The sequence below is a fragment of the Nothobranchius furzeri genome, chromosome 12, assembly GCF_043380555.1.
Source record: "Nothobranchius furzeri strain GRZ-AD chromosome 12, NfurGRZ-RIMD1, whole genome shotgun sequence".
Taxonomy (NCBI): Eukaryota; Metazoa; Chordata; class Actinopteri; order Cyprinodontiformes; family Nothobranchiidae; genus Nothobranchius; species Nothobranchius furzeri.
This window is the reverse complement of record NC_091752.1, coordinates 69820637-69848362: the sequence shown is the minus strand read 5'-3', so window position 1 is coordinate 69848362 and position 27726 is coordinate 69820637. Positions and strand designations below refer to the sequence as shown.

Genomic DNA, 27726 nt, shown 5'->3' with positions numbered 1-27726 from the left:
CGTCTCAACCAGTTGATCGGCCAGCCTATCACACATATTAATCAAACCAGCCCACCATTAAAACATTACAGATGATAACAACTCTACTGCTTGTACTATAAGATTAATGCACACAATTTAATTTAAGACATTTAACTGCATGTGTGCGCGTGTGTGTTTGCACTGAATGTGTTTTTGCACATGGTTCACACGTGTGTAGGGTTAATCTACATACTAGAGCAGGGGTATAGAAATACTATTTAAAAAGGTCCAGTCAGAAAGAATTTTTTTAGCCCGAGGTCCGAAAGATCATTATGTCCGACCTACAATAGTGTGACATGTATTTAAGTATCCTAGCAGTTTTATCAACATCTGCATTATTAATTTGCATATCAAATCAGAAATACTTCAGTGTAATTCAAATACTTATGACATTTATTGTCACTTAAAGTGTTGAACATGTAAATGATTTATTTGGAATGTTCTCTCATTTACTAAATAAAAGTAGAAAAGTGTCAACAAGAAAATAACACATGGCAACTGAATCTTCACAAACTACTAACTTCAGAATAAATGTAGAAAAAGCTTAATTTTTTACATTTTTCCTCTTCACGTGCGAACTAAAAAGTCTTAAAATGATTTTAAAAAATGTGACTCTGCACACATGTAATAACTGAACATATATTTAGGTTAATGTTTTCCATATTTTTATTTAGTGAGAGAAGTGAGCTCTTGCTTGTCCTGCCAACATTTTGAACCTGGGCTTGAATGGAGACAGAGCCATCCTCATGCATGTGTGGAGATGCTCATTGGTGAGCCTGGACTGATATTTGTTTTTTATAATGTTCATTGTGGAGAACGCTGCCTCACAGTTGTGGGTGGAACCAAACATGGTCAGGATGTACAGGGCTACTTTCTTTAGATGTGAGAAAGCTGTCTCAGGAACCATTTGGAGCCAGAATGAGGACGGGTCAGTCCTGGCAGACAGTTCATTCATGGCCAAGTTTGCTTGGAGGTCAATTAACTCCATCTGAAGATCCCTGGCATTGACCCATTTAAAATGCTGTGTGGCTTCCTTTGAGAAGCTCCTGACATCTGTGATGAGGAATGGGTTCTGAATGAACATGGAGAGCTGCTGGCCAATGCTGAAGCTATCAAAACGATTGCTGAAGTTAGCAATAAGCTTATCAATGAAGACAACAAACGACGAGACATCTCGCTGTCCCTGAACCTGTTCCTGCACTGCTGGGAAGTGGACACAGTCTTCCTGCAAGTCCTCCTTGAACATTTCAAGTTTTCTCTGAAAGGCACGGACAGCTGTCATTAGTTCACAAATGGAATTGTCCTTGCCCTGTAGCCTCAAGTTCAGTTCGTTTAGATGTGAAGTTATATCAACCAAAAAGGCAACATTGTCCATCTGCTTCTCATTTTCTAGAAATGTAGAAAACTGTGTTGCCTTATGATGTTTTAGCTCTGCCAAAAAAGATGCTACTTCCCTCCTAATGGCCCAAAAGCGTGCTAAAACTCTGCCTTTGCTGAGCCATCTCACATTGTTGTGCAGCAGAAGATCATCAGCATTGGCATCAACTTCTTTGAGGAATTCTCTAAGCATGCAATGCTGGTAGGAAGAGGACGCTCTAAGAAAGTTGATCATTTTCATCACTGAAGTCATCACCTCAGCATGCTCATCTGACAGGGAGGCACAGAGGACAGATTGATGAATAATGCAATGGTAGGTTAAGAGGTCAGGGTTGTCTTTCTTCATTCTTGTTACAGCTCCCTTTTCTCTCCCTATCATAGCAGGGGCTCCATCTGTAGTTATTGAAATCACTTTTGTAGGCTCAATTCCTCTCTTTGCCAACATCTCCATAATGGCCAGGTAGATGTCCTCTCCTGTTGTGCTGGTATGAAGAGGAGTAATACCCAGCAGGTCTTCATAGAATGCTTTCTGCTCTGCGTAATAAAACCTCACATAAACCAACAGCTGAGCATTATCACACACGTCAGTGGACTCATCCACAGCCAAACCTACACATGGTGCCTTCTGTATGGCTTCATCTAGCTGGGCTACAACATCCTGAGTCAGTATTTCACTTTTCTTTGTAGCAGATGATGCTGATATGGGGATTTGCTTTATTTTTTCACAAACTTCTTGTTTTTCTTTTCCTTCAAAATGTGTTTCAGCAACTGCTGTCATACACTCTTTGACAACCTCTCCATCAGTAAATGGTTTTTTGTGCTGACCCAAAATCCAAGAAACTCTGAGGGAACTCTCATGGGCTCATTGCTGAGCAGTGAACGTGTGGCTCAAGATCCTGGTGGACTGTTCATATTGGGCTTTGAGACTACGTATTTTCTCTGATCTTACTTCTGATCTGAGGGGATATGTTTCTTCAAGACATTTGTGTTTTGTCTCATAATGGCGTTTCACATTGCCACTTTTAATAAAGCCGGGCGTACACTGTGCGACTTTTTCACTCGCAGCGTTCTGCTTCAGCTCAAACTGTACGACTTCCTCGCAGAGCAGATCTCACGAGTCGTGTGCTCACACTGTACGACCCAGTTCTCGCATGCGACCTGACTGCTCACACTGTACGTCTGGTAGCAACACGTCGGCCCTAAAAATGTGCTAAAAATAGCAGTTTTTACTCAACACGTCAGACTTTTTTGTCTTGCCTGTTGTCCTTCGGGAGTGCTGCAGGAGGACACACAGGGATTTATGGGGGTTGGATGAGGAAACGAAATAAAGAAAGTGAATCTGTGTTTTGTGATCAGTTTAATTTGACATGAACACGACAAACACGCTTTCTTGACAATCTTTGTGAGTAAAAAAAACGTGTAGAAACAAAAACGAACAGCGTGTGTTATTAGGGAAATAGCGAGCGACCGGCCGGCGTTGATGCAGGATTGCGCGCGCATGCGCCGTGAGCGGTTCTGATACTTTTTGGATCGTAGCTACTCGCAGCGCCGCTTCAACAGTGCGATACCCTCACGAGGGACGAGCGAAATATTAAACACACCAGAGGTCCCTGCGACCTCACGACTGCTGATCGGCGGCTGGTCACGTGGTGTTAATCGCCTCTCGTAACCCCCTGTACACTACACAACCGCTCGGCGCAAAACTCGCCCCGATGTCGTGGCTTCTCGCACGACTGGAAAATCGGCTCAAAAAAGTGAAAAAGTCGCACAGTGTACGCCCGGCTTAAGTGCCACTGTTTCTGAACATATTAGACAAACAGGTTTTGTGCCACCAGTGGGAAGAACAAAGAGAAATGACTCTGTCCATTCTGGATTAAATGCTCTATTTTCGCTGTCCACTTTCCGTTTTTTAGAGGCTGCCATTTCTGCTTTTTCTACTTCTCTCCGTCTCACCCGCCTGAATCTCTCCTTGTCGCCTGTCGCCGCTCTCCTTTTCTCTGCCTGAATTCCTCCTCCTTTCCACCTGAATCTCTCCTTGTCGCTGCTCTCCTGTTCTTTGCCTGAATGTCTCCTTCTTTCCACCGCTCTCCGCCTGAATCTCTCGTTTTCTCTGTTCGAATTTCTGCTCTTCGCTGCTCTCCTTCTCTCCGGCGTCTGAACCGTTTATTTTCGCTACGTATCACCTGTATTTTCTGGCAGGAATGCAACATGTTATTGGCTTGTTGGTGTCACGTGGTCTGGCTAAACTCGCGCACAATTGGCCTGTGGGTGTTCGTGGATGCTAGAATACTACCGTAAAGAATGCAATAGCTGCACCGGCCAGAAGCGGTTATAAAATTAGGCGAACTTTATTTTGGCATTAGGCTCGGGTCCACACCAGACAGCATTTCGGTCCGGATCCGGACCCAGGTCCGCCTATTAGTGATCTCTGGTGTAGTAGGATGTTTAGGACCCAAAATGCAGAAAACCAGATGAACCAGGCAGGAGGTAGATGATGAAAATAAATCCTTTATTTAGGAGTAATCCAAAGGCAGGGAGCCAAAAGCCAAAAATCTTAACTGAGCAATAAAAACACTAGAGGACTAGAGACACTTGAACACAAGATGCTAGGAACAGGAACAAGACTGACAAGAACAACAAACAAACATTAATGGACCGACAAGAACACAGCGACAGACAGGGCTTAAATACACTGGGAGGAGCAATCAGGGAAACAGGAAGCAGGTGTGTGGGGTGAGCTGCTGGAGGGAAGGCAGGTGACACTAATCAACTCAATGGGGAAAACAGAAACAGAGGATGGCAAATACCTTAACACAAAACTAAACAACAATTTCCTAAAAACAGAGGGAAGGACTCGCACAAACTAGCTGGAGGAGGACATAGTACATACACACACTGAGCTGGGGACAATGAGGCTGGAGCTGACCTGGGAGGAAATAGTAAAAAAGATAACATCAGACACTAAACTTACACACAGAAAAAGGACACATGAGGGCGCCAAAGGGCTACAACATAAGACACATAACAGGGATGCAGACAAGGACACATGAGGGCGCTAAGAGAGCACAAGGGGAGAACCTGGAGTGGAGCACAAGAGGAGCTGGGGAACAAAGGGACACAAGAGGGAATCTAGAGAGGGATGGAGGACACCAGGAGGCACATAAAGGAGGGGGCAGATGCAGACCATGACAACTGATGGTGATGTCTTCGCATTAAGCTTAGATTTGGAGATTCATAACCACATGAGACGCCATTTGTCGGCCTACCTTCACCCTTCGGGAAGTCCCCGTTAAATCCAGAATGTCGAGGTCCAGTTGACCTTCTCTGGAACCGAAGCCGAGTAGGAACAGCAGCGGTTGCTGACCAGACCAGTCTGTGAGTTACTTCCGGGTCAGACAAATTGTTGACGTCTTGCAAGACCCAAGCCTGGGTCGTGAGGTTCAGCTTTTATTCTGGAAAGGAACCATTGCTTGGTTGGTGAAATGCAACAGAGTTCATCCAGTTTGTCGTTGGTTCTTTCGGTTGAAGAGGAGAGTTATGGATTGGCCACTCCGACACTTTCTCTGGAACGCCTTGAACTGGCGTTAAAGATGACGTGGCATAGTTTTATACTTCGGATGATATGGTTTATGGTCGAATGAAAAGTTGACAGAGTTACCAAACACCATCAAAACCACGCCTCCGTCAGATCTGTCGGATTTTGATTGGATCAGTGAAAGTAATGCGTCATGTCTTTTTAAGGCTACGTGAAATCAGTCCTGTTGGAACTTTTAATGTCATATTACTCATCATATTCTAGGATTATAATAAAGCAATTATTATTTTGATTTCACAGATCGGTCACATCTTATTTATTGACCAACACTTGGTTGGATTAGCTTTATTAAAATAGTTATTTGATTAATTAAAAGAAAAGAGTCCATTCTTCATTCTTCTGTTGAGCTGAAAATAAGCAGGTTAGAATCGAATGCATGACACCTTGAGACCATATCTCATGCAGACTAATCCTGTTGGAGGAGGAGGGGAAAACAGTCATTTCATTCTGTTACAGTTTTTAATCTGGATTTAAAAATGGAAATGTGGGAGAGGTCTTAATGTCTATTGGAAGACAGTTCCAGAGACAGACCGCATAGCAGCTAAAGGCAGCCTCTCCGTGCTTGGTGCGGGCTCTGGGTTGTACTAGTTGGGATTTATCTGCTGACCTAAGTGATTTTGAAGGGTGATACGTTTCAAACATCTCTGCTATAGAGCTCCGGGAGTTGACGTCACATCTCCCGGCAATCGAAACGGCGCCATATTGGCAGGCAGAAGTCCGCAGCTGGACTATTTGTTATCGTCAGAAAACTCAAACGGGAAATATGGTAGATTCCTGTTGTGCCCCAGGATGCCAGAACAGACGCGGACGACATAAGGAATGATTCATCTACAGGATTCCCCAAGATCTGGAGAGCCGTAAACGTTGGACCATTGTAATAAAACGCACTAGTGACCGGGCTGAAATGAAGCTGTGGGATCCCGAGAGTAAAGGTTTTCACTTATGCAGCGACCACTTCATATCAGGTACTTAAACCAACGTGTCCTCATCTGTGTATGGTATTTATTTTAAATACTTTTATTACGATTCTTAGTGGGCTTCCTAAACTTATTTTGGTGTGGCTTTTTCTGTCTTATTACTCATAGCAACAAGTAAACATCACGTAAAACGTTGCCTCGTGAGTTCTGCGTGCTGCCGTTTACATGTCTTATGATTACAGCAATTAACCGGCTAAGCTGCATTTAATTTTTAAGCAATGGTTGACCAATTGTCAGATCACACATAAAAAGCACTTTGGATTGCTATTATCTGTCTCACCGAGACGGATCTCAGACAGATCCTGAGACGCTCCTGCCTGACATATTTATTTTATTCACGGAAAAAAAAATCAAACTAGTGATTTTTCTTGGCGTTCAGTTTATACATTCAAACAGCACAGCACTCTATTTAAACTACTTACATGTAAATCTATGTTATTTGTCCATCCATTATCATCCGCTTATCTGGAGTCGGGTTGCGGGGGCAGTCGAGTCGAGAGGCCCAGACTTCCCTCTCCCCAGCCACTTGGGCCAGCTCCTCCGGGGGAATCCCAAGATGTTTCCTGGCCAGGGCCGCTCCGACAGCTTCTGGCGTTTTTAAAAAGTATCCTAGGGGCAGAGTAAGGGTCGGAGATGTTTAGTCTATTTAATTTCTGACTATATAAAACGATTTCTTCTGTTTTAAAGTGTGAAGTAAACTCCGACAAAGTAAAATCCAAGCTGATCCCGTTCATTTTGTTTACACTTATTGCCTGCCAACATGGCGTCTACTCTCTGAGAGTCACGTGACATCCGGAGCTCTATATACAGAGGTCGTTGGCCATTTAATGATTTAAAAGTAAATAAAAGGTCTTTGAAATTGTTGAACAAAGATTTTTGATTTCTCCAGACCTGTTTTGTACTATAAAGGCAGTTCTGAATTACATCTCAATCTGTGTGTTAATGAAACCAGGCTGCAGGGTTCACAAAAAGGTCTGTGTAAAATGTGTGTGCGTGAATTGACTCCTGATCTCCTGATGTCGTAAATAATGAGTGTGTTTCACTAATCTGCTATTCATGGCAAATATATGTTGTAGTTTTAGCCTTTTACTGACTTTTATGGGAGTAGTCCAGGATGTGATAAGAGTTTCAGGGACACTCATGTCAGGAAATTGTTTATGGTTGACTTGAGCAGATCTCTGAGTTGGAGAAGAGGAAGGAGGGGAGTATGCCCCCCCCCCCCCCCCCCCCCCCCCCCCCTCCATCTGACTGATGACCCACAAAGAAGAAGGGAGATGATACCAGAAGAACTGTCTGGAAGGAGTCAAGAGGCTGGCAGAGCGCTTCCGAGGCGGGAGTTGTCATGGAGATGAAGAGGGGCCAGAAGGAGGGTGTTGTGAAGCAATAAAAGAGGGGGGCCCAGTTGGTTCGGGAGTTCTTGGGGAGTTGTTGGTTGTTGTTCGGAGTCTGTACCTGTTCAGTGTTTTTGACCCGCTGCGTCAGGAATTTGGAATATTTTTTTACTTCATCATATAAAATAATTTTTTTTTTCCTTCTTATGAGCTTTAAAACGGATCTCCTGCCTGGGGTCTCCTTGGTGTCGCGTAACCGCAGAAAGGTGAGGTTACTTTTAATCCCACTCCAAGAGGTTCATAACACAGTTTAGAGTCATTAACCTGAGCACTACATAAGCTGCAGGTGACTAAGGTGTGTTTAGGTTTGAACAGAGTCTTCCTTTGAGCTGCTAGAAGTGTGTGTGCCAGGATCTAAACCTAGGTTAATGATGATCGCTGATCCGCTCATATTAGTGTGCAGGTCAACTGGATAATCACGCTCACGCATAAATAGAAGTACAAGTCAACCCTGAGACGTAGTGTTTATTAAAGAGTCAGCTAGTTTGGGAAGATGGCTTGTAACAGAAATAGATCCTGTAAGTTACTGAATGCCAATGTAAATATTTTAAGATTGGTGTGATGTGATCATTTCTTTTGGTTCTGGTCTCTTGCTCTCTGTCTCTCTGCTCTGTGTAACGCACAGCATTCAGACCTACAGAGAAAAAAACCTACAAGATGCAGAAAAAAAGGATGAACCTCCAACCTTCATATTGTCAGCAATAAACGCAGCAAAACTTAACTTTCATGACCAAAAAAACCCATAAAAATTATTCAATAAATCAGGAAAGCAGGAACAAGTCTTATTTCTGATTTTACTTTTTTTTTACTTCAATTCAGACTATTTAGACTTTTGTGTTTTCATCACATTTAGCTTGTACTTTATTTAAAATAGCATCAGCTTTACAGGTTAGCTGTTCCTGTGTGCTTAAAAACTTATGTTACTAACCTTCTAAAAAAAGTTCAAATCATTCACATGAAGTAGATTTGTTATTCATTATCTGAAAGTATCTGACTAGTTTAAAAAACTAAATATGTTTTGTTCAATTTGTTTTTCAGAATGTCACTAGGTTTTATACTTTAAAAAATATATATACTGATGTACTGAAATACAGAGAAATCAACTTGTGAGTACAGTGTATGTTAATATAGTAAGTATAGCATGTTTAACATAAGCACATTCACACATGGAAAGTATCAATGTAAATAAATCATATGGCAGTAACTCTGCTGTACTTCATTGTGTAAAAGTAGCCCACGGGCCAAAAAAGGTTGGAGACCCCTGCAATAGATCGTTCAGCCCTAGTGGATGCTTAGATGATTGTTCAAAGTTTTCTTTCAGCGAAATCTTCGTCCACAGAGCTCACAAGCAAAAGGCTTCTGTCCTTTATGGACTCTTTTGTGACCGTTTAAACTGATCTTTTGGGTAAATCTTTTCCACCGAACTCAGAGGCGAAAAGCCAGTGTGAACTCTCATGTGTCTGTTTAAATGTGTCTTTCGGCTAAATCTTTTTATACAGAGCTCACAAGCAAAGGGTTTCTCTCCTGTGTGGCCTCTCATGTGGTTGTTTAAATTTGTCTTTTGGCTAGATCGTTGTCCACAGAGCTCACAAGCAAAAGGCTTCTGTCCAGTGTGGACTGTGATGTGTGTGTTTAAACTTCCCTATTCACTAAATCTATTACCACTGAGCTCACAGGTGAAATGCTTCTCTCCTGTGTGGACTCTCATGTGACTGTTTAAAGTTTTCTTTTGGCTAAATTTCGTTCCACAGAGCTCACAAGCAAAAGGCTTCTGTCCAGTGTGGACTCTCATGTGTTTGTTTAAATTTGTATTTTGGCTAAATCTTTGTCCACAGAGCTCACAAGCAAAAGGCTTCTGTCCAGTGTGGACTCTCATGTGTTTGTTTAAATTTGTCTTTTGGCTAAATCGTTGTCCACAGAGCTCACAAGCAAAAGGCTTCTGTCCAGTGTGGACTGTCATGTGTGTGTTTAAAGCTGTCTTTCGGCTAAATCTTTGTCCACAGAGCTCACAGGCGAAAGGCTTCTCTCCTGTGTGGACTCTCATGTGAATGTTTAAAGCTGTCTTTCGGCTAAATCTTTGTCCACAGAGCTCACAGGTGAAAGGCTTCTCTCCTGTGTGGACTCTAATGTGAATGTTTAAAGCTGTCTTTTGGCTAAATCTTTGTCCACAGAGCTCACAAGCAAAAGGCTTCTGTCCAGTGTGGACTCTCATGTGAATGTTTAAAGTAGTCCTTTGGCTAAATCTTTGTCCACAGAGCTCACAAGCAAAAGGCTTCTGTCCAGTGTGGACTGTCATGTGTGTGTTTAAACTTCCCTTTTCACTAAATCTATTACCACAGAGCTCACAGGCGAAAGGCTTCTCTCCTGTGTGGACTCTCATGTGCTTGTTTAAAGCTGACTTTTCACTAAATCTTTTCCCACAGAGCTGACAGGTGAAAGGCTTCTCTCCTGTGTGGACTCTCATGTGTGTGTTTAAATGTGTCTTTCGGCTAAATCTTTTTACACAGAGCTCACAAGCAAAGGGTTTCTCACCTGTGTGGACTCTCATGTGACTGTTTAAATGTGTCTTGTGGCTAAATTTCGTTCCACAGAGCTCACAAGCAAAGGGTTTCTCACCTGTGTGGGCTCTCATGTGACTGTTTAAATGTGTCTTTTGGCTAAATTTCACTCCACAAAGTTCACAAGCAAAAGGCTTCTGTCCAGTGTGGACTCTCATGTGTCTGTTTAAACTTCCCTTTTCACTAAATCTATTACCACAGAGCTCACAAGCAAAAGGCTTCTGTCCTGTGTGGACTCTCATGTGACTGTTTAAAAGTGTCCTATGACTAAAGAATTTGTTGACAGTCCTAAAATCTGACTCAGAGCACCTGTTCTCTTTCCATTCTTTGTCTCGGTCTCCAGTTTCAGACCCAGAGTCTGACAGCTCAGAGTCTAGAGTTGCATCATCATCATCATCATCATCATCATCATCTACAATGTCAGTCTCTGAATAATCAGGAGTCTGTTCATGAGGGTACAGATCTGGGTTCCGGCTAGTTTCTAGTCCACCAGTTTCTGCTGTCGTCTGGTCAGCTGAGCTGCTGGTTGAAACATCTCTGTCTTCTATTTGCTTCTGATGAAGCTGTGAGAACAGAGGCTTCTCTTTATCATCCTCACTCTTTATAGAAGCAACAGTGAATGGAAACCTGGTAGCATCAGTCTCCTCCTTCAAATGGAGATGTGCCCCTTCCATACTGGGCCAGAGTTTCTCCATTTCCTCCTTTATGTGGAGAAAATCTAAGTCCTGCTGGTTGACACCAGTGCTATGTTCTTCTAGAGCTTCTTCTTTAACCAGCACCACCTGTTGAAAAGCTGTAGGAAACACAGAAACACATGATGTGAATTACTGACTGCCTTAACTGTGTTTTCAAACATATAACAGGAGCCCTGAACAAACGGCCAAGTAAAAGACGCATAATAACACCTATTATAAAAAGACCTTTGTTCCCTGCACACTGGACCAGGACATGAAAACTCAATGAGCTGCATACTGACTAGAAAGTTTGCCCTTATAGCCTGGTGATATTGTGTGTGAGTGTGTGCGTGCGTGTGCGTCTTACATCTGCTGTGAGGACACATTTTTCACCTCTAACATGGGGACATATTAAAATTGTGAGGACATTTGCTACGTTATCACAGTGAATAAAAACCTAATTTGATTTTAGAGGTATGGTGTGAATTAACTTTTAGTTGAGGTTAGAGTTGGGAATACAGCAACAGTAGTTACTTAACCAGACTGGTAATTGAGAGAACTGGGAAATGGCCTGCCATTACCCTGGCCCCCTCAGTGACTGCCGTCAGCCATGACATGCTTCATTTCTAAATGAACAATCCGTCATGTGACTAATCGGGCCTGTATTGGCACTTTCACATGTGGGCAAGCACGGATTGGACTGTGCGGCATTTGTCCGGGTCCTGCACCAGTAGGTTTTGTTCACACACACTTCTCATGAACGGGGAAATCTCCTAGCTAGTGGGCTGGGCCAAATAAAGCACAGAGAAAGTCAGCGGTGACTCCCGTAAACAATGGCTGTGCAGCTTAAATCTCTTTGTGTGTTTCTGTGTGTGTGTGCTCCTCACAGCAGTGAGGAGCGACGCCGCTTCAGTCAGAGGCGACATTGACTAAACAGTATCCATGATAATGAATTGCGCATGCAAGAAGGTCCCGCTGCTTGGTTCAATCCACCAATCGAAGGCTCCCACTAATGGTAGGCATGTTTTTGAACCGGCCAATCAGTTGGTAATGGGTGTGTTGGACCTGTTCAGCCCAAAGCAGACCTCCTTGGTATGTGGACCGAAAATTAGTGCAGAAAATTACAAGACTACCTAGATATGGACACTTTAAAAACTACCCAGTCTGGTCCATGCTGGCCCAGATGAGAAAGCACCATAAGTGACCATTTTGGAGGAACCAGTTTAAGGTGGTCTTTTAGAGCCATTTGCGTTAACACGAAGTGCACATTGCGCAATGATGAGTATGCAGGGTGGGTTTGAGTGAGTAAGAAGAAACAATGGCTGCCAGGATTTGATAATCTGATCATCATCACCTGACAGCACTTCTTTTTTTTTTGTTTATCAAGAGCACATATAAACTTATATACATTGTATTGTATGCATCTTACATGACATATTTTCTCAAACATTTCTTTTCCAATCTTTTTAACTTTAAGAGAAATTTAAAAAAATCATACCAACAGAAGAACATAATATTGAAGAAACAACGTTAAGAATAGTAAATAAATACATAAATAAACAAAATTGAAAAATAAATTAATAAATACAAGGGGGAAGGGGGGTGCTAAAATCCAATGTCTACCTAAAAAAAAGGAATAAGTGTCAGACTCTTTTCAATATAGTCGCAGGATGGGTAAATTGCTTCGCACTAAGGAAAATATTTGAGATATTCCAGAAAGGGTGTCCACTTGTGGATAAATTTTGCAGAACTACCTTTCACTGTGAGTGAGATCTTCTCCACCTTCAAGAATGTCCGGACAGTGTTAAGCCATTGCAATGCAGATGGAGGCGTGGGAGATTTCCAAAGAAGTAAAATACACCGTCTAGCAAGAAGGGAGCAAAAGGCCAAGATCTCATTTTGCTGGGGAGTTATATTATGAGGCGTCTTTGGAACTCCAAAAATGGCTATTAAAGCGTCCTCTCGGATTTGTATTCCAAAAACCCCTGTAGTGAACCTGATTAGGCTCTTTTAATTATGTAGAGTAATGGTTTATGCTCTTTTATGAAAGAGGAACCATCCTACATATTTTATAGTTTTAAGAAGACTCAAAGGTTGTTTTCATCGATAAACTGTCGATCATATCCGTGGGTCTGTGTTTCAGTTCAATGAAGAGACAAGTTTGAAAGTTAAAAGATTTAATTCTTCAAATTAAACTAATGATTTTGAAATAACAAGCAGAGGAAACAACAATCAACATTGGCAACTTTGTTGAACAATCTTTAACAGTTGATGTTGTAAACTTGCTCAAATAGACCTTGTGTTGGAGGTGCTGAAGATTGAGAGTGATGTGATGTGATTATGGATGCGTGTGTGCAAAATGTAGTGAAAATTGAGAATAAGGTGAGGTGAATGCATGTGTGTATCTGATTTTGCTTCAGGAAGAAACAGGTGGCTGTCCTGTCTGGCTCGGCAGGAACAGCGTGGGGGGGGACAGGAGCCGCAGGCTCCCTTCCCCGGGTGCGTGTTCAACACGTCCAAACTCTCTCGTTGACAAACTCGAACTGAATCATAAGACAGAAACTTACCAAACCCAGTTCTCTTCTCAAAGCAAACGTGCGTCAGAGCAAATGTGTTTTGGAGTTTACTGTGAGAGTTTGTGTGTGTGTGTGCGTGTTTGAGTGAGTGTTTTGAGTGTGTGAAGGTCACCACTAAAACATCTTCAAACATTATTTAATTAAGTATGGATTCATTATAGTTATGATTACCCAAAGCATAATAATCATTCATTTGATTAAAACACATTTATAATGAGTAAAATGGTAAAATGATTATTTAGCATTAATAAACAAAGGAAGCGTAAGACTCTATTATGACTAGCTTCCATGGGAACACATCTTCTGGCACTGCAGGTGTTCAGATGTTATGGTTTCTCCCAGACTTGCTGGCGTTCCGGTCTTAATCTGTGGGTGAAAGTTCTCAGCGACCCAGCTCTTGACCCAGCCGAGTCAAAGTATAACCTTTGCACAGAAAACCCATATTTCCTCACGTTACACCCCCGAAAGTACAGAAAAGAAATCACTCCAAAACTTGTTCAAACTTGGACAGAAAAAAAAACTTATGGCTAAGATTGCAAGGGGAGGTGTGACATCTGTCACATTGATCTATAATTGAAGGAAACTTTTTAGATAAACGGGATTTTGAGAAATGGACTCCATCACTTTAAATTGTATAAGCTGTAGCCTAGCACATGGTGTACTTGAACGCATGATAAGATTCACCTTATCCCACCATGATTCACACAGTTCGAGACCTAATTCATGCTCCCAGGCGGTTCTGATTTTACCTGATGAATCAAATTACCTGACACCACTTCTAATTTTGACCTTTCACCATACTGGGACTTTTTTCTGTGGTACAATGCGTACCTGTAAAATTTCCTGGTATTTATTAATCCAAATCTCTGAAATTTCTGAAAAACATATCTGTGTTCAAAAAAGAACCAAATAATGGAATTGGATAACAAACACAGATATTTTTTAACAAAGATGTTCAAACCGCCCGCAGCACCGTCAGAGCCGCTTGAATAGAATAGAATAGATTATTATTCCCACAGTGGGGAAAATCACTCCTTACAACAGAACATAAACTTAGAGAAAAAGAAGCAGAAAAACAAGCTATTATTGTAACCTTCAACCACTAAAATCAATGAATAAACTAAAAACTTGGGTTTCCAGAAGTATGCATCATAAAGGACACTGACATACTAATGTACATCAGTGCACAAGTATTGAACACATTCTGAATATTGCATTGATGTCTTTGTGTAACAGAGCCATTATACACGTTTACTGCAGAGGGGGTGAACGACCTATGTAGCGGTCTGTTTTGCATCTTGGATGTCTCAGTCTGCCACTGAAGGAGCTGTCCAATGCCTCCACAGTGGAATGCAGTGGGTGAGAGGTTTTTTAAGATGGAGGTCATCTTCACCATCATCCTCCTTTCACACATCTCCTCTACTGAATGTAGTTGGCAGCTGGGAATTAACTTTGAAGAACCTCAGCCTCCTCAGGACGAGGGGGCGGCTTTGGCCCTTCTTATACAGAGCATCTGTGTTGTTGGACCAGTTTAGTTTACTGCTCAGGTGAACACCCCGGTACTTAAAGGTATTCACCACCTAAATGTCTGCATCCTGGATGTTTACTGGTGACTGAGGAGTAGTGTTTCTCTGGAAGTCAATCACCATCTCCTTTGTCTTACTGGTGTTCAAGCAAACACCAGTCAATAAAGTCTACGATGACTGACCTGTACTTCAGGTCATTCCCTACCGACACACAGCCAAGTCATCTGAGAACTGGATGTGACAGCGCTGCTGTTGTAGGTGAAATCCGAGGTGTAGAAAGCAAACCTTTCTTTTCACTGCAAGTCAAAGCGTTAGGAAACGGCCGCGAAACATCCAAAATTTTCTCTCTCTGAGCCTCAAAACCTGGTTGAGCTGGAGAAAGTTTTCTGTTGTTCCACCTAGCTTTTAGGGAACCATTTGAGTTTGCACGCAGTTTATTTGGTGTTAAACAGTTTGCTCGTCCAGTTAGCTTAGCCTCAGCACGGCTATGGCTACTTCTGTCTCTGCTTCTCCGTCTCCTATTTCGAGCTCTCTGTGTCAGATGTTTAGTTACTCCTCTGCCTCCTTTAGTGATAATGGTACGTGCTAAGACTGTTATTCACGCTGGCGGTTTACGGGTTTCTTAAGTACGGTTTTAGTAAGGATTCTACGCAATGTTTGATAAATGAGACCCCAGGTTTGCCTCAGCTTCTGCCATAGTTAGAGCTGCATAAATTGATACTACCTGTTCCTCATTCACAGACACAGTCGTGTGCGACCTGTAGCTTTAAATTCATCTGATGTTTCAATTGTAGCGTAATGAAATGACCTGTATTCTGACCTGAGGTCATGCCCTGCGTCTGCTCAAGGAAGGAGACATCCGGTCTCCCTCAAACAGCCTAATCTGGCGGGAACAGATTGGGCCAAGGCTTTCAGACTTGCTTCTTATCAGTTGCTTGCCTCCCTCTACAGCTCAGGACAAAAAACTCTTAATAAATATAATCAAACAACATTTGTTATTACCAATTATAATATGAAATCAGATGTTCAATCATTGTGTGAAATGACAATGTTATTACTTGAATTATAATCCTGTAATCAGTAGTAATTATAATTTTGGCACAGCTTCCACTAGACACGTGACACAGTGTAAATATTAAATCACATGACACATTTCCTTTAGTCTCACCAATCAGAACCTTCGCTTTCTGACGCGTGGCATAGTTTTCTGTGGTGTTTGTACAAGCCCCTTTTGCTGTCAAATTCTGTTTCGAACCGTAAATCAAAACATCCAGATTAATAAAACAATTTCCCACGCCATCTTTAGTTCAGTTCACATGTTCTAGAGTTCGGGCCGGCCACCTGTAACTTTTTAAACGTCGAACCTTGACAAGCTGGATAAAATCTGTTGCACGTTACCACCTGAACGCAACAGTTCCTTCAGAATAAAAGCTGAACTCACCGACCCCTTCAGGGTCTCGCTGATGCCTATAATAACCTGTCGTGACCTGAGGACATTTCGAGGACAGTCTGGTCGCACCACGGTTGTTTCTACGAGCTTTGGTTCCATTGACATTCTGGACCTACAACGGAGGTTCTCGTGGGGTACGTAGACCGACAGGATGGCGTTTGCATGTGGTTCTGAAACTCCCACTATAGTTTAGAGCGGAACATCATTCCCACTCAGAACTTGCCTCTCCGGATACGAGAGTTCTGATTACAACATCACTCACGCACACACCATCCATCTCACGTCTCATTCACACCTAGATTCATCATTATCAGTGTTTAGAGTTAGTTAGTCTTGTTTAAATTGTGTAGAAATAAATCTTCTTAAACTTTTAAACCTGACTCTTTCTCTCGTCTCTGAGTTAACACGAAGTGGTAAATAATCTCTGCAATAAAAAGTTCTAATCTTCTGGTTAAAAATATTCAAGGATCCATCAGATTGATATTTCATATTTTTATGGAATCTCACATTTTATAGTTCATACGTAAGATGTAATTACACATTGTTACACAATAAACTCTACTGATGTTTTCTGTATATTATATGGTTTTGCTAATCCTTCCCAATCTCTTTACAGGAACTGCTCTAAATTGTAGAATTGTTGCATCACAGTAAATTCACTTCAAGATGTATGAAATAGCTCTTCTTTAGTTTATGATGGTGTTGATTTAACTGATTTCCATGATCTCACTTGTATCTCTGTAAACTGCTGTTTGATGTTATTGTCAGTTGTGTTTGCCTTATCGTGTTTTATTATTTTATTTGTTCTTTATTTTATTATTTTACTTAATTAGTTCTTTGTGTTGTTGTTTTCTTTTTGTTTGGCTATCCTATTCGGATAAACAGGAGGGATTATGTTATGGAAATGTTATGTTTATTATTAACTGAATGTATTATTCTATGCCTGAAAGAATTCCCCCCCCCCCCCCCACACACACACACACACACACACACAGTCTTATCCTTGTTATAAATAAACTCTGAGGGCAGAAACTCGGGGCAGTTGCCTTGAGCTTCTGCCCCTGATTGCAGTTTGGTGACTTGTCTGCTTGTTGTCTCTCCTCTCTCTCCAGCTGCAGGTATTGGGTTATTGATACAATCCCTAACAGTCATGTAATCATTAGTTTAGAAATATAGAATTAAACTCATTCTTATAAACTATATTCTTGAATCTGTCTGAATTGATATGAAGTGTGTGTTCCTAAGGTCGTATTAAATCAAATATTCAAAGACCAATAAGATTGATCATTTATAATTAGATGGAATATCACATCTTATTGATCAATCAGTAAAAGTAACCACTTCCATCACGTTACACCATCAGCATGGCTCTACACTTCATCCTGCAGCATCTGGACTCCCTGGGTACCTACACCAGGATCCTGCCAGAAGCAGAAACAGCTGGAGTTAGCAGGTCAGATCCACGGTGTGTAAAGTCCACTCATGGAGGGAACAGGAAGGGAAACCACTGAAGAACCAGGATAAACAGACCCGAGGAAACATGGACGGAGACACGGCGCTGCCCCGTGGCCAGGCGGGAATGTGGAAACGGACCTGTGGCTATTCCAAACACAGGCGCCATCTTGTTAGCGGCCAGAAGCAGAGTATGGGTGGGATGAGGCTGGCCCATACTCTGGAACAGCAGCTGCTATGTGTGGACTCTCATGTGATTTGTTTGTTTACATTTGTAGTAAACCTTTCTCCAGTCATCATGACTAAATTATTTAAGTTTCTTCTGGACTTTCCTGCACGAGTCTACATGTTGCTTCACTCTAACACATTTCTTATGAACCAAACAGCCTGAAGACCTGACTGCTGGATGACTCGTCTCCCTCACGTGTCTCTGGAGAGACCACTTGTGAAGAACTTGTTGACAGACTTACCATCTGACTCAGAAGACCTGCTCTCATTCCAGTCCTCATCTTCATCTCCAGTTTCAGACCCAGAGTCCAGATTCACATCATCATCATCATCATCATCATCATCTTCATCTCCACTAACTTCAGTCTCTGAAGAATCAGATGTTTGTTCATGAGGGTTCAGATCTGGGTTCCTGCTAGTTCCTGCTCCTCCACCAGTTTCTGCGGTCATCTGGTCAGCTGAGCTGCTGGTTGGAACATCTCTGTCTTCTATTTGCTGCTGATGAAGCTGTGAGACCAGAGGTTTCTCTTCATCATCCTCACTCTTTATAGAAACAGCAGTAACAGGAGACCCGACAGCTTCAGTCTCCTCCTTCAAACAGAGATGCTCTCCCTCCAGACTGGTCCAGAGCTCCTCCTGTTCCTCCTTTATGTGGAGGTGTTCTGGGTCCTGCTGGTCCACACCAGCACTCTGTTCTTCAGGATCTTCTTCTTTAACCAGCACCAGCTGTTGAACATCTGTAGGAAACACAGACACATGATGTTACAGACCACCATACCTTTATATTTACACCACGAGTGATACCGGCTACATGATGTGGGGAAAAGGAACAAGAACATGAACTTCATTTAGATAAAAACATATTTCTACTTTAGGATCAATAAAAACTTCCATCACAATCAGCGTGTTTGGTTCTGACCAGAACTTCTAAGCCTCCTACTGTCAAGTGTTTTCTTCCACTGTGAGGTGCCGACACTTGGAAAGAGCAGACTTTGGATTTCACTCAGAACAATTTATTTGACCAGTAGGGCTGCAACTAACGATTATTTTCATAATCGATTAATCTGTCGATTATTTTTTCGATTAATCGATTAATCGGTTTGTTATTGTTTAGCTATTTAACCTATACAAGTGATGAATACATTTCAGTTAAGAAAAAGAAAAAACATAAGAGAATTGTGCAGTTGACTGCAATCTATTTTATTGCACATGACCACAGTCAGCAGTGTAAAATGAGCTAAACAGTGCAAAATATCAGTCCAGAATAATTTTTTGGCATCAAAATATAAGAGGTAAATTCCATAAAAAATAATGTAGAATCTGGAATAGAGTTTGTAAGTGGTATGCATTGCTGGGGGTGAGTGTCTTGTTCCCCATGTAGCTGTCCATCGTTGCTTGTTTTTTTCTGCATAAGAAACACAAATAAACTGAATTAAGTACACATATAAAATAAAGCAGCACACACACTACAACACTAAATCAATATTACATTATTTGAATTAATTAACAATAAACAGTGATCATTTATTTTGACAAAAATGTGTTGTGAGGCGTTTTACGGCGTTAGATAGTAAAACAGCCTTTTAATAGTTAAAAAAAGGACTTTCTGAATTTCTCCTGTATTTAAAAATTGAAAGCGTACAACTATGCTGTGTTATATTCACCTGGACACAGCTTGTCTGTATATTTTTCTCCGCGGAGTTGTCCTTTTTTGAATGAGGAACATAGTTATGGGTTTGTGCCGTTTTTCTCTTAACGAGAGCATTCTTATAAACAGACGTGCTAAATTTGGCAAGCGCATGATTCACAACACGGAGATTCACGATTGCATCTAGTCAATCAGAAGTAGAACACCGTAAACTGACGCGGCAAAAAAAAAAAAAAAAACATGTTTAACATCCACTATAACGAACTCAGCTAACACTAAGTCCCAAATGTGATCTGCGTTAGCTTGTTTATTTTCTGTTACTTACCGGACATTCCTCTGCTGCATCAGCCCCCACGTTTTCGTCTCAAATGTTCACTTAGGGACGTCGTGCTTCCGTCGTGCCATGGTTTTTGCATATTTTGTAGGTCACCGGTCTTTTCAAGGCATCTAGTGAAGTGCTCCCATACTCGTGAGGTTTTTGTCCGGGGTTTCTCTTGTTTTGTCGCTTCTATTTTTCTTCCGTATTTGTTGTTGATCCGCCATCTCTCACAGCAAGATGCGCGTCAGTAACGTGATACGTCATGAAAACCGAGGGCACTTATTGGCTAATTTCTTCTTCTACGGCCCCACTGGTAGATCAGTGGCTCATTACTGCCACACACTGGCGGCAAATTTAACAGATTGTAACCGATGTCAGATTGTGGTAAAAAAGACTTTATGCGGTAAAATATGATTATTAAACAACTAATCGATGACTAAAAAAGTTGTTAACTATTTTAATAATCGATTATAATCGATTAAATCGATTAGTTGTTTCAGCTCTATTGACCAGTACTGAGATCAGTCCGGGTTCAGGAACCAGTCAGGTGGAAAAGCTTTAAATAACAAAAATAAACACGTAACTAAATCATGCAGATAAACTTCAATGCTGTTACAGGTAATACAGAGCAAGGAGAACACACCAGCATCTTTAGTAACCTTCAGTTGGGCGTCTAGTTTTAGACAAGTACTATTCTATCTGCTTTTACAAGTACTGGCTGCTAATTCAGAGATGAATCATTTCACAATGAAGCAAGGATGAAAAAAGACTGATTTTACCAGACAAATAATTAAATACATGAATACATCTGTTTTCAAATTCAAATTCAATTCAAATTCAAAAATACTTTATTAATCCCAGAGGGAAATTGATTGCTGTAGTAGCTCAGGATAATAATAATAATCAAGTCATCAAAGAGTTGTATATTACAACGGCTGTTGGCAGGAAGGATCTCCAGTAGCGGTCAGTGCTGCAGCGAAACTGAAGAAGCCTCTGACTGAAGACACTCTTCTGTTGTTGGACAGTCTTGTGAAGAGAATGCTCAGGAATGTCCATAATTTTCTTGATTCTCTGGAGAATCCTTCTTTGCATGATCTCCTCCAGCGGTTCCACAGTCGTCCCCAGAACAGAACCAGCCTTTTTTATTAGGCTGTTGAGCCTTTTCAGGTCCCTGCGTCTGATGCTGCTACCCCAACAGACGATGGCTGAAGAGATTACACTCTCAACAACAGACTTGTAGAAGATCTGCAGCATCTTGCTACAGACATTGAAGGACCTAAGCGTCCTCAAGAAGTGCAGTCTGCTGTGTCCCTTCTTGTAAACGGCTTCGCTGTTCTTTCTCCAGTCCAGTCTGTTGTCCAGGTGAACTCCAAGGTATTTGTATTCCTCAACCACCTCCACTTCTTCTCCCATGATGGAAACAGTGTTTGACTCCACCCTGTTTCTTCTGAAGTCTAAAATCATCTCCTTTGTTTTGTTCACGTTCAAGGTCAGATGATTGTTTCCACACCATGCCACAAAGTGCTCCACCAGCTCTCTGTACTCAGCTTCCTGTCCATCTCCTATACACCCGACAACTGCAGAGTCATCTGAGTATTTCTGTACATGACAGGTCTCTGACTTGTACTGGAAGTCTGAGGTGTACAGGGTGAAAAGGAATGGTGAGAGTACAGTCCCCTGTGGTGCTCCAATGTTACTGATCGCCTGGTTTGATGTGCAGTTCTTCAGCCTCACAAACTGTGGTCTGTTTGTCAGGTAGTCTTTAATCCAGGCGATAGTTGAGGCCCCCACCTGTGTCTTCTGGAGTTTCTGGCAAAGTACATCAGGCTGGATTGTGTTAAATGCACTGGAGAAATCAAAGAACATGACCCTCACAGTGCTGCCTGCTTTGTCCAGGTGACAGTGGATTGGTTGAAGCAGCTGGATGATGGCATCTTCAACTCCAACTCCATGGCGATAAGCAAACTGCAGCGGGTCCTGATATGTTCTAGTTTGCTTATTCAGGTGGACCAACAGGAGTCTCACCAGGACCTTCATGATGTGGGATGTCAGGGCAACCGGTCTGTAGTCATCATTGACTGATGGGCGAGTTTTCTTTGGAACTGGAACAAGGCAGGATGTCTTCCACAGGACTGGAACCTTCTCCTGGGCCAGGCTGAGGTTGAAGAGGTGCTGCAGAATCCCACAGAGCTGCTCTGCACAGGCCTTCAGTACTCTGGGGCTGACACCATCCGGACCTGCAGCCTTGTTCCTGTTCAGTCTCTCCAGCTGCCTCTTCACCTGACTTCTAGAGACAGATAGGTGGGAGGGGGAGGTAACTGGGGCAGCAGCATCTCCTGACTTGGTTGAAGATGGATTTATAGAACCAGAAGAGTCCATGACTGCGTTAGAGGACAAAAGAGCTGGCGTGTGACAGGAAAATGTTGGATCAGAGGAGGATGTGATGTCTGATTGGCTGGGGAAGGGCGAGCAGGATGCTGGGTTTGTTCCTGAACTGAACCTATTGAAGAACTTGTTCAGTTCATTGGCTGTGTCCAGGCTGCCATCTGTGCAATCCTTCCTCTGCTTGAAGCCTGTGATCTTCTTCATCCCTGACCAGACATCTCTGATATTGTTCCTCTGTAGGTTGTTCTCCAGCTTCTTCCTGTATGCCTCCTTGCCGTCTCTGATCTTGATCTTCAGTTGCTTCTGTATACTTCTCAATAATTCCCTGTCTCCCTCCTTGAAGGCTCTTTTTTTCTCATTTAGCAGATTCTTCAGTTCACTGGTGATCCAGGGTTTGTTATTAGCGAAGCATCTCACTGTTCTCGTGGGTATTATATTATCCACACAGAAGTTTATATAATCAGTGACACATCCAGTCATGGCATTGATGTCCTCTTCATGTCCGTGGCAGAGAGTCATCCAATCTGTGGTCTCAAAACAACTCTGCAGGGCGTCTTCAGCATCCTGTGACCATTTTCTCACAGTTCTTCTTGTCACAGGTTGCCTCTGAACAAGTGGTTTTTATTCCGAGCAGAGAAAAACAAGATTGTGATCTGATTGTCCCAGAGGAGGTCTTGTTTTGGACATGTATGCATTCTTTACATTTGCATAACACAGATCCAATGTCTTGTTTTCTCTGGTGGAGCAGCTGACAAACTGTTGAAATGTTGGAAGTGTAGCAGAGAGTGAGGCATGATTAAAATCACCAGATATAGCCACAAATGCATTGGGGTGCTGGGTTTGTAGCTTAGCGACAACAGAACTGATGGCATCACATGCATTTTCAGCAATGGCTGAAGGTGGAATATAAACGGTTGCCAAGACAACACTGGTGAACTCTCTTGGCAAATAATATGGGCGACAACTTACTACCAAGAGTTCAACATCTGGGCTGCAGAGACGACATTTCACTGAAACATGACCTGGATGGCACCATCTGTTGTTCACAAGCACTGCCACTCCACCTCCTTTTCTTTTCCCGCTCCTCTTCAGATCTCTGTCTGCTCGTACAGTCAGAAATCCTGGCAGAGAGACGCTGGAATCGGGGATATGGTCCTGCAGCCACGTCTCACTGAAACACATAACACTGCACTGCCGATACTCTGGCTGAGTCCTTGAAAGGGCTTGGAGTTCATCCATCTTGTTGGCCAGTGATCTCACATTGCCCATTATGATCGATGGAAGAGATGGTTTGAATTTCCTCTTTCTCTGTCTCCGTTTTGCTCCCGCTCTGCACCCACGCTTCTTGCGTTTTAGCTCATTTGGGATTTGTGGCTTCAGTTGAGGTATTATTTCAGCCTTCCCAATGTTAAGCAGCTGCTCCCGATTGTAAACCAGCTTGTTGCCATGGTTACGCATCATAACAAATGCTCAAAAAGTGAAAAATGAGCAGTAAAAATCCTCCAATCTTCACAGCATCAGAAACAGAAAAGTAAAATGTCCAAAAGAATACCGTTTTTCTTGAGAAACTAAAGAAAAAATGTCCAAGAAAAGGCAAAACTTACATATAGTCTACAGAGCTACTCCAACATGCAGCCACTCAGAGCAGCGCAGTTCCTTAACTTGCTTTCATTTAATTTACTATTATTCCTGCAGTCATTTCTGGCACTCCAGACGTTAACACACTTCCTCTCAGTAAATTCCATTCACACCCAGACGGATAAAGAGTCCATATAAAGACGTGAATCCAAGAGCGTACCGACAGCCCGTCAAGATCAAAGTCTTTCTCCTCACAGTGTACCCATTTGTGTTCGCTCTGCACTCCTCTCAGTCTGTCGCGCGCTGGGCAAAAGCTTGTTGCAGACATTTTGGCTGTACTTCATTTCCCCCGAGCACGAGCTCTTAATTGCCTCAATTCTGCTCACCTGGCGAGGCGCGCGCCGGAGCACACGCAGGTTCCATCTGCGGTCACGCGCTGGCAACGCGCAACGGAGTCAGCATGTAGGGAAAGGATGAGGAACAATAGAGAGGGGCAGCCACACCTCTAAGGTCAGCGCAACACCTACTCACAACTCATTCTTTAGATCTGAAGCTGATGTGAGGAGAAACGTCTCCAAGATCAAATCAGCAACTATTCAGTCAAAAGGAAAATGAATAAACACTTAGATGTAGCTGCTGTCAGTAACAACCTTTAACTTTTAAGCTCTCAGCAGGCTAAAGCACTACAAAGCAAAGGAACCTTACAAATTAGCATTTTGGGAGATTTATTGTTGTTATTATATTATTATAATGCTTATTATTGTAGTTGTTATTATATGTCCTGTAGTGGGTTACTTGGTGATTGAGCAGTGGGCGGAGCCTGTTGTTTTCTACTCATTGTCTTATGTTCTAGCTTTAGTGTTCAGCGTTTTATTGTAACTCCTTGTGTGACCTCAGTCTGGGACACGTGCTGTATGAATAAACTTGGTTCTTCTTCCACCACAGAGAAAGGCTGCTCTTCCAGCATCATGAACTTCCTTATGGTCTGGTTATTAGCCGAGCCTTCTGACGCTCATACAGACGGGTGTTGGTGAGCGTAGCTGCGTCTGACTGGGAGGTGTTTATCTCTGCAGCGATCCCTGGAAACTCACCTCACTCCACCCAGATGTTGTTCTTCACATCTTATTAAAACAGCTGTGATCAGCTTCCCCAGGAGCTGGAGCTTTTCATTGCAGGACTCAAAGCTTACATCACTCTCGCAGACAGAGTTAAAGTTAGGCGGACATGTTGTTTTACATTGTTGCTGCTGTCCTGCACAGCATGAAGGAAAAGGGGAAGAAGCCCAAGTGCATCACACAGGGTTCACACAGGTGTTGCTGGTATGATCAGAACATCCCAAACTAACACCAACGTAGATAAACAATAAACAACTTGTATTAAGTACTGATGAGCTATCTGCAGGGGAACAGGACCAGCTGGCATCCTCACACAAAAAGGAGGAATGGGTGTCTTTTATAGGACAGCCAGGCACTAATTGGTGTGTTTCCATTACCGAAACTTCCCAGTATGACCGTCTCCACTTCACCGGAGCCAGCCGAACCGGTCGTTTTCCAGACCTTTTGAGAGTCTTTGCAGGTTCTGTGGCCTCACCCAGATGACCCGCGGGCAAACCCAGTTCTAACCAGAACTGGGGGACGGAGGGTTTCAAAGCATCTGTCAGCATTCATTCTGGACAGTTTTACTTATTTTATGCTTCTTTGTGAGAAATGTCCTCATGTCCCCGTGTCTGTGGAGGGATCAGACAAGGACACTGCTTATTATGGGATAGTAATGGCACTGACTCCTCCTCCAGCTTCCACAAGCCTGTAGTTTCACTTTGGTTTAGGGCCCGACCGATATGCTTTTTTGGGGGCCGATACCGATACAAAACTTTTAACAAAGGCCGATAGCCGATATAATGGCCGATAAATCTCCCTCACAAAAAAATAAATACAAATGTTCTTAAGATTAAACCCTTCATTCTCTGCCTTGTTGATGCAAACTTATTTCTCTATTACACACCAAAGAACTGTCTCAAAAACTCACTGGGGTTTCCAAGTAATGCAAATAAGATTTATTTTGCAATCTCAAAAACAACAGAACACGCAAACTACTACTGAAGATGAGCAGATGCTGCAGATGACATCACCAGATGGATCTTTAATGAAGTAGTCCCACACCTTACTACGACCCTCTTTTTCCATCTGTAATAAAATAATCAGCATAAAAGTACAGTTATATATCTGTTGATACTAAGACAAAGTAAAATACATTAAATGTGGCATTTTTATACTAAAAAGTTTAAAAATTATCATGTAAATAAATGATATCAGGCATTGTGGCTCAAAACCAATAGCTCTGTTTTTGTTTGGTTCCCCAGCTGTTAAGGTTTTCTCATTTAGTATTCGTCTTCCGTTTGTTGTCAGGTTTTTTTCTAGTTATTCTTCTTTCCCTTTTAGGATTATTTCTTCTTTAAAATTATTTTCATTTATAGTTCCTCCAGTGTTCCCCTGCTGTCCTCTGCTCCCACTCATAGCTCCTCCTCATAACTAGTCCTCTGTCATCTCTCACTCCCCAGTGCATACGGTTCCGTTTCAGTCATACTCTGCTGGTTTCAGCATCCTATGATTTTTGGCATTAAAATACTTTTGAGTTTTACACTTTTGTGTTTTGATCCTTTCCAAAGCCGACAGAATTAGGAAAATAAAAATAAGATACGTTAGATTAGTATGTGGCAATGTATAAGCCTTATGTAAAATATAAGGCTGAAAAATACAATAGATTTATTCTATTGTAGAGAGGAATGTTTATTTTCTCGTGTTACCGCCCCTACTCCTCTCCCAGCTAGGTAGAGGAGGGGGGACTCCCTACACAGCGTTTCATTGCTTTGTTGCCAACCCCTCCTCGCCCGTCCTCAGCTGCGAGAACGGTCGTGTGCCGCCGAAGCGCCGCTAAACGGGGACTCCTTCATTCGTCGCCCTTGTTATCCTATTCTATAGGCCACATGGGCCGCCGAAGCGCTGCACGCTCCGCCCGCACCGTGCAGCGAGTTTCGGCGTCTGCACTATTTTTTTCGCAAGCCGCGGGTGAACCGAACCGCGTGAGTTTGAAAAGACTGCTGAAGAAGAGCGGAGGAAATTGTCTGAGAATATTCCAGAATGTCTACCAGAAAAAGGCCAATGTTACTTACTTACTGCCCTGCATGACTAGGGGAAGCAGCGTGAACTCTGCAGCGTAATGCTGCGGCAGTTCTTATTTTATTTTTTCAGGTTAACTTTTCAATACGAGGCCACGAGGCACACAATAAACTTAGGAAGCATGTTGAGGGGAAACATACTTTTGTCATTGCTTATTTTACCGTTCAACTTACCACTGACACAAAAAATATGCTTAAAAACTGAAGACTTACCTCCTACTTCCTCATCACCATCGTCTCTGCTTGACTCCGCTGCATGTGTGCTGTGATGGTGGCTCCACCCCCCGAGGAGTGGAGCCCACAACATGAGTTCATAAAGCTGGCGCCATCTGCTGGATAGGTAGCGCTATATCGGCCATATCGGCCGTCTTTTTGGCCGATAGAGTTAATGACCCCTATATCGGCCGATAATATCGGCCGGCCGATATATCGGTCGGGCCCTACTTTGGTTCGTTTGGTCTTTTATTTTCTAACTTTGTTGACAACCATGTCAGTCACGCCCACCATGCGTGCAGCAGAGCAACCAGGAAAACGTGGAACGGACTTCAGCCGACTGAGTCATTTCTAATGAATCAAGTGGAATGGATTTCTTTGAGAACAATGGAAAGAGCAAAAGGTGTGTGTGTGTGTGTGGGGGGGGGGGGTTCCCTCTGACATAAAGGTTGCGACATCTATGAACCACCTCCACTCAGTCAGCCAATTCAGTAGTTTGCTTGTAGTTTAACTCTTGATCCAAACGTTGGACCGTTTCTGCCTCTAACGATGGTTTCCGTCGTTGCTGGTTTCTCTTTTTTCC

At 42.6% G+C, this 27726-nt stretch overlaps 1 protein-coding gene across 8 annotated transcripts in view; it reads right to left on the bottom strand.

The window, feature by feature from the left end:
- Nucleotides 1–4662: 4662 nt before the first annotated feature.
- Nucleotides 4663–27726, bottom strand: part of LOC129161194 (oocyte zinc finger protein XlCOF6-like) — a 92104-nt gene continuing 69040 nt past the window's right edge. For 6 of the 8 annotated variants that reach the window (XM_070542914.1, XM_070542917.1, XM_070542913.1 and 3 more), the window contains 2 exons: nucleotides 18068–18562; nucleotides 7813–10712 (listed from right to left, as the gene is read on the bottom strand). In XM_070542914.1, the coding sequence (XP_070399015.1) occupies nucleotides 9004–10712; nucleotides 18068–18562 (2204 nt within the window). In that variant the 3' untranslated portion in view covers nucleotides 7813–9003. Of the gene's footprint in view, nucleotides 4851–6392; nucleotides 6580–7812; nucleotides 10713–14443; nucleotides 18019–18067; nucleotides 18563–27726 lie in introns of those variants that run through there. The other 2 variants (XM_070542920.1, XM_070542919.1) reach the window with 2 other exon arrangements.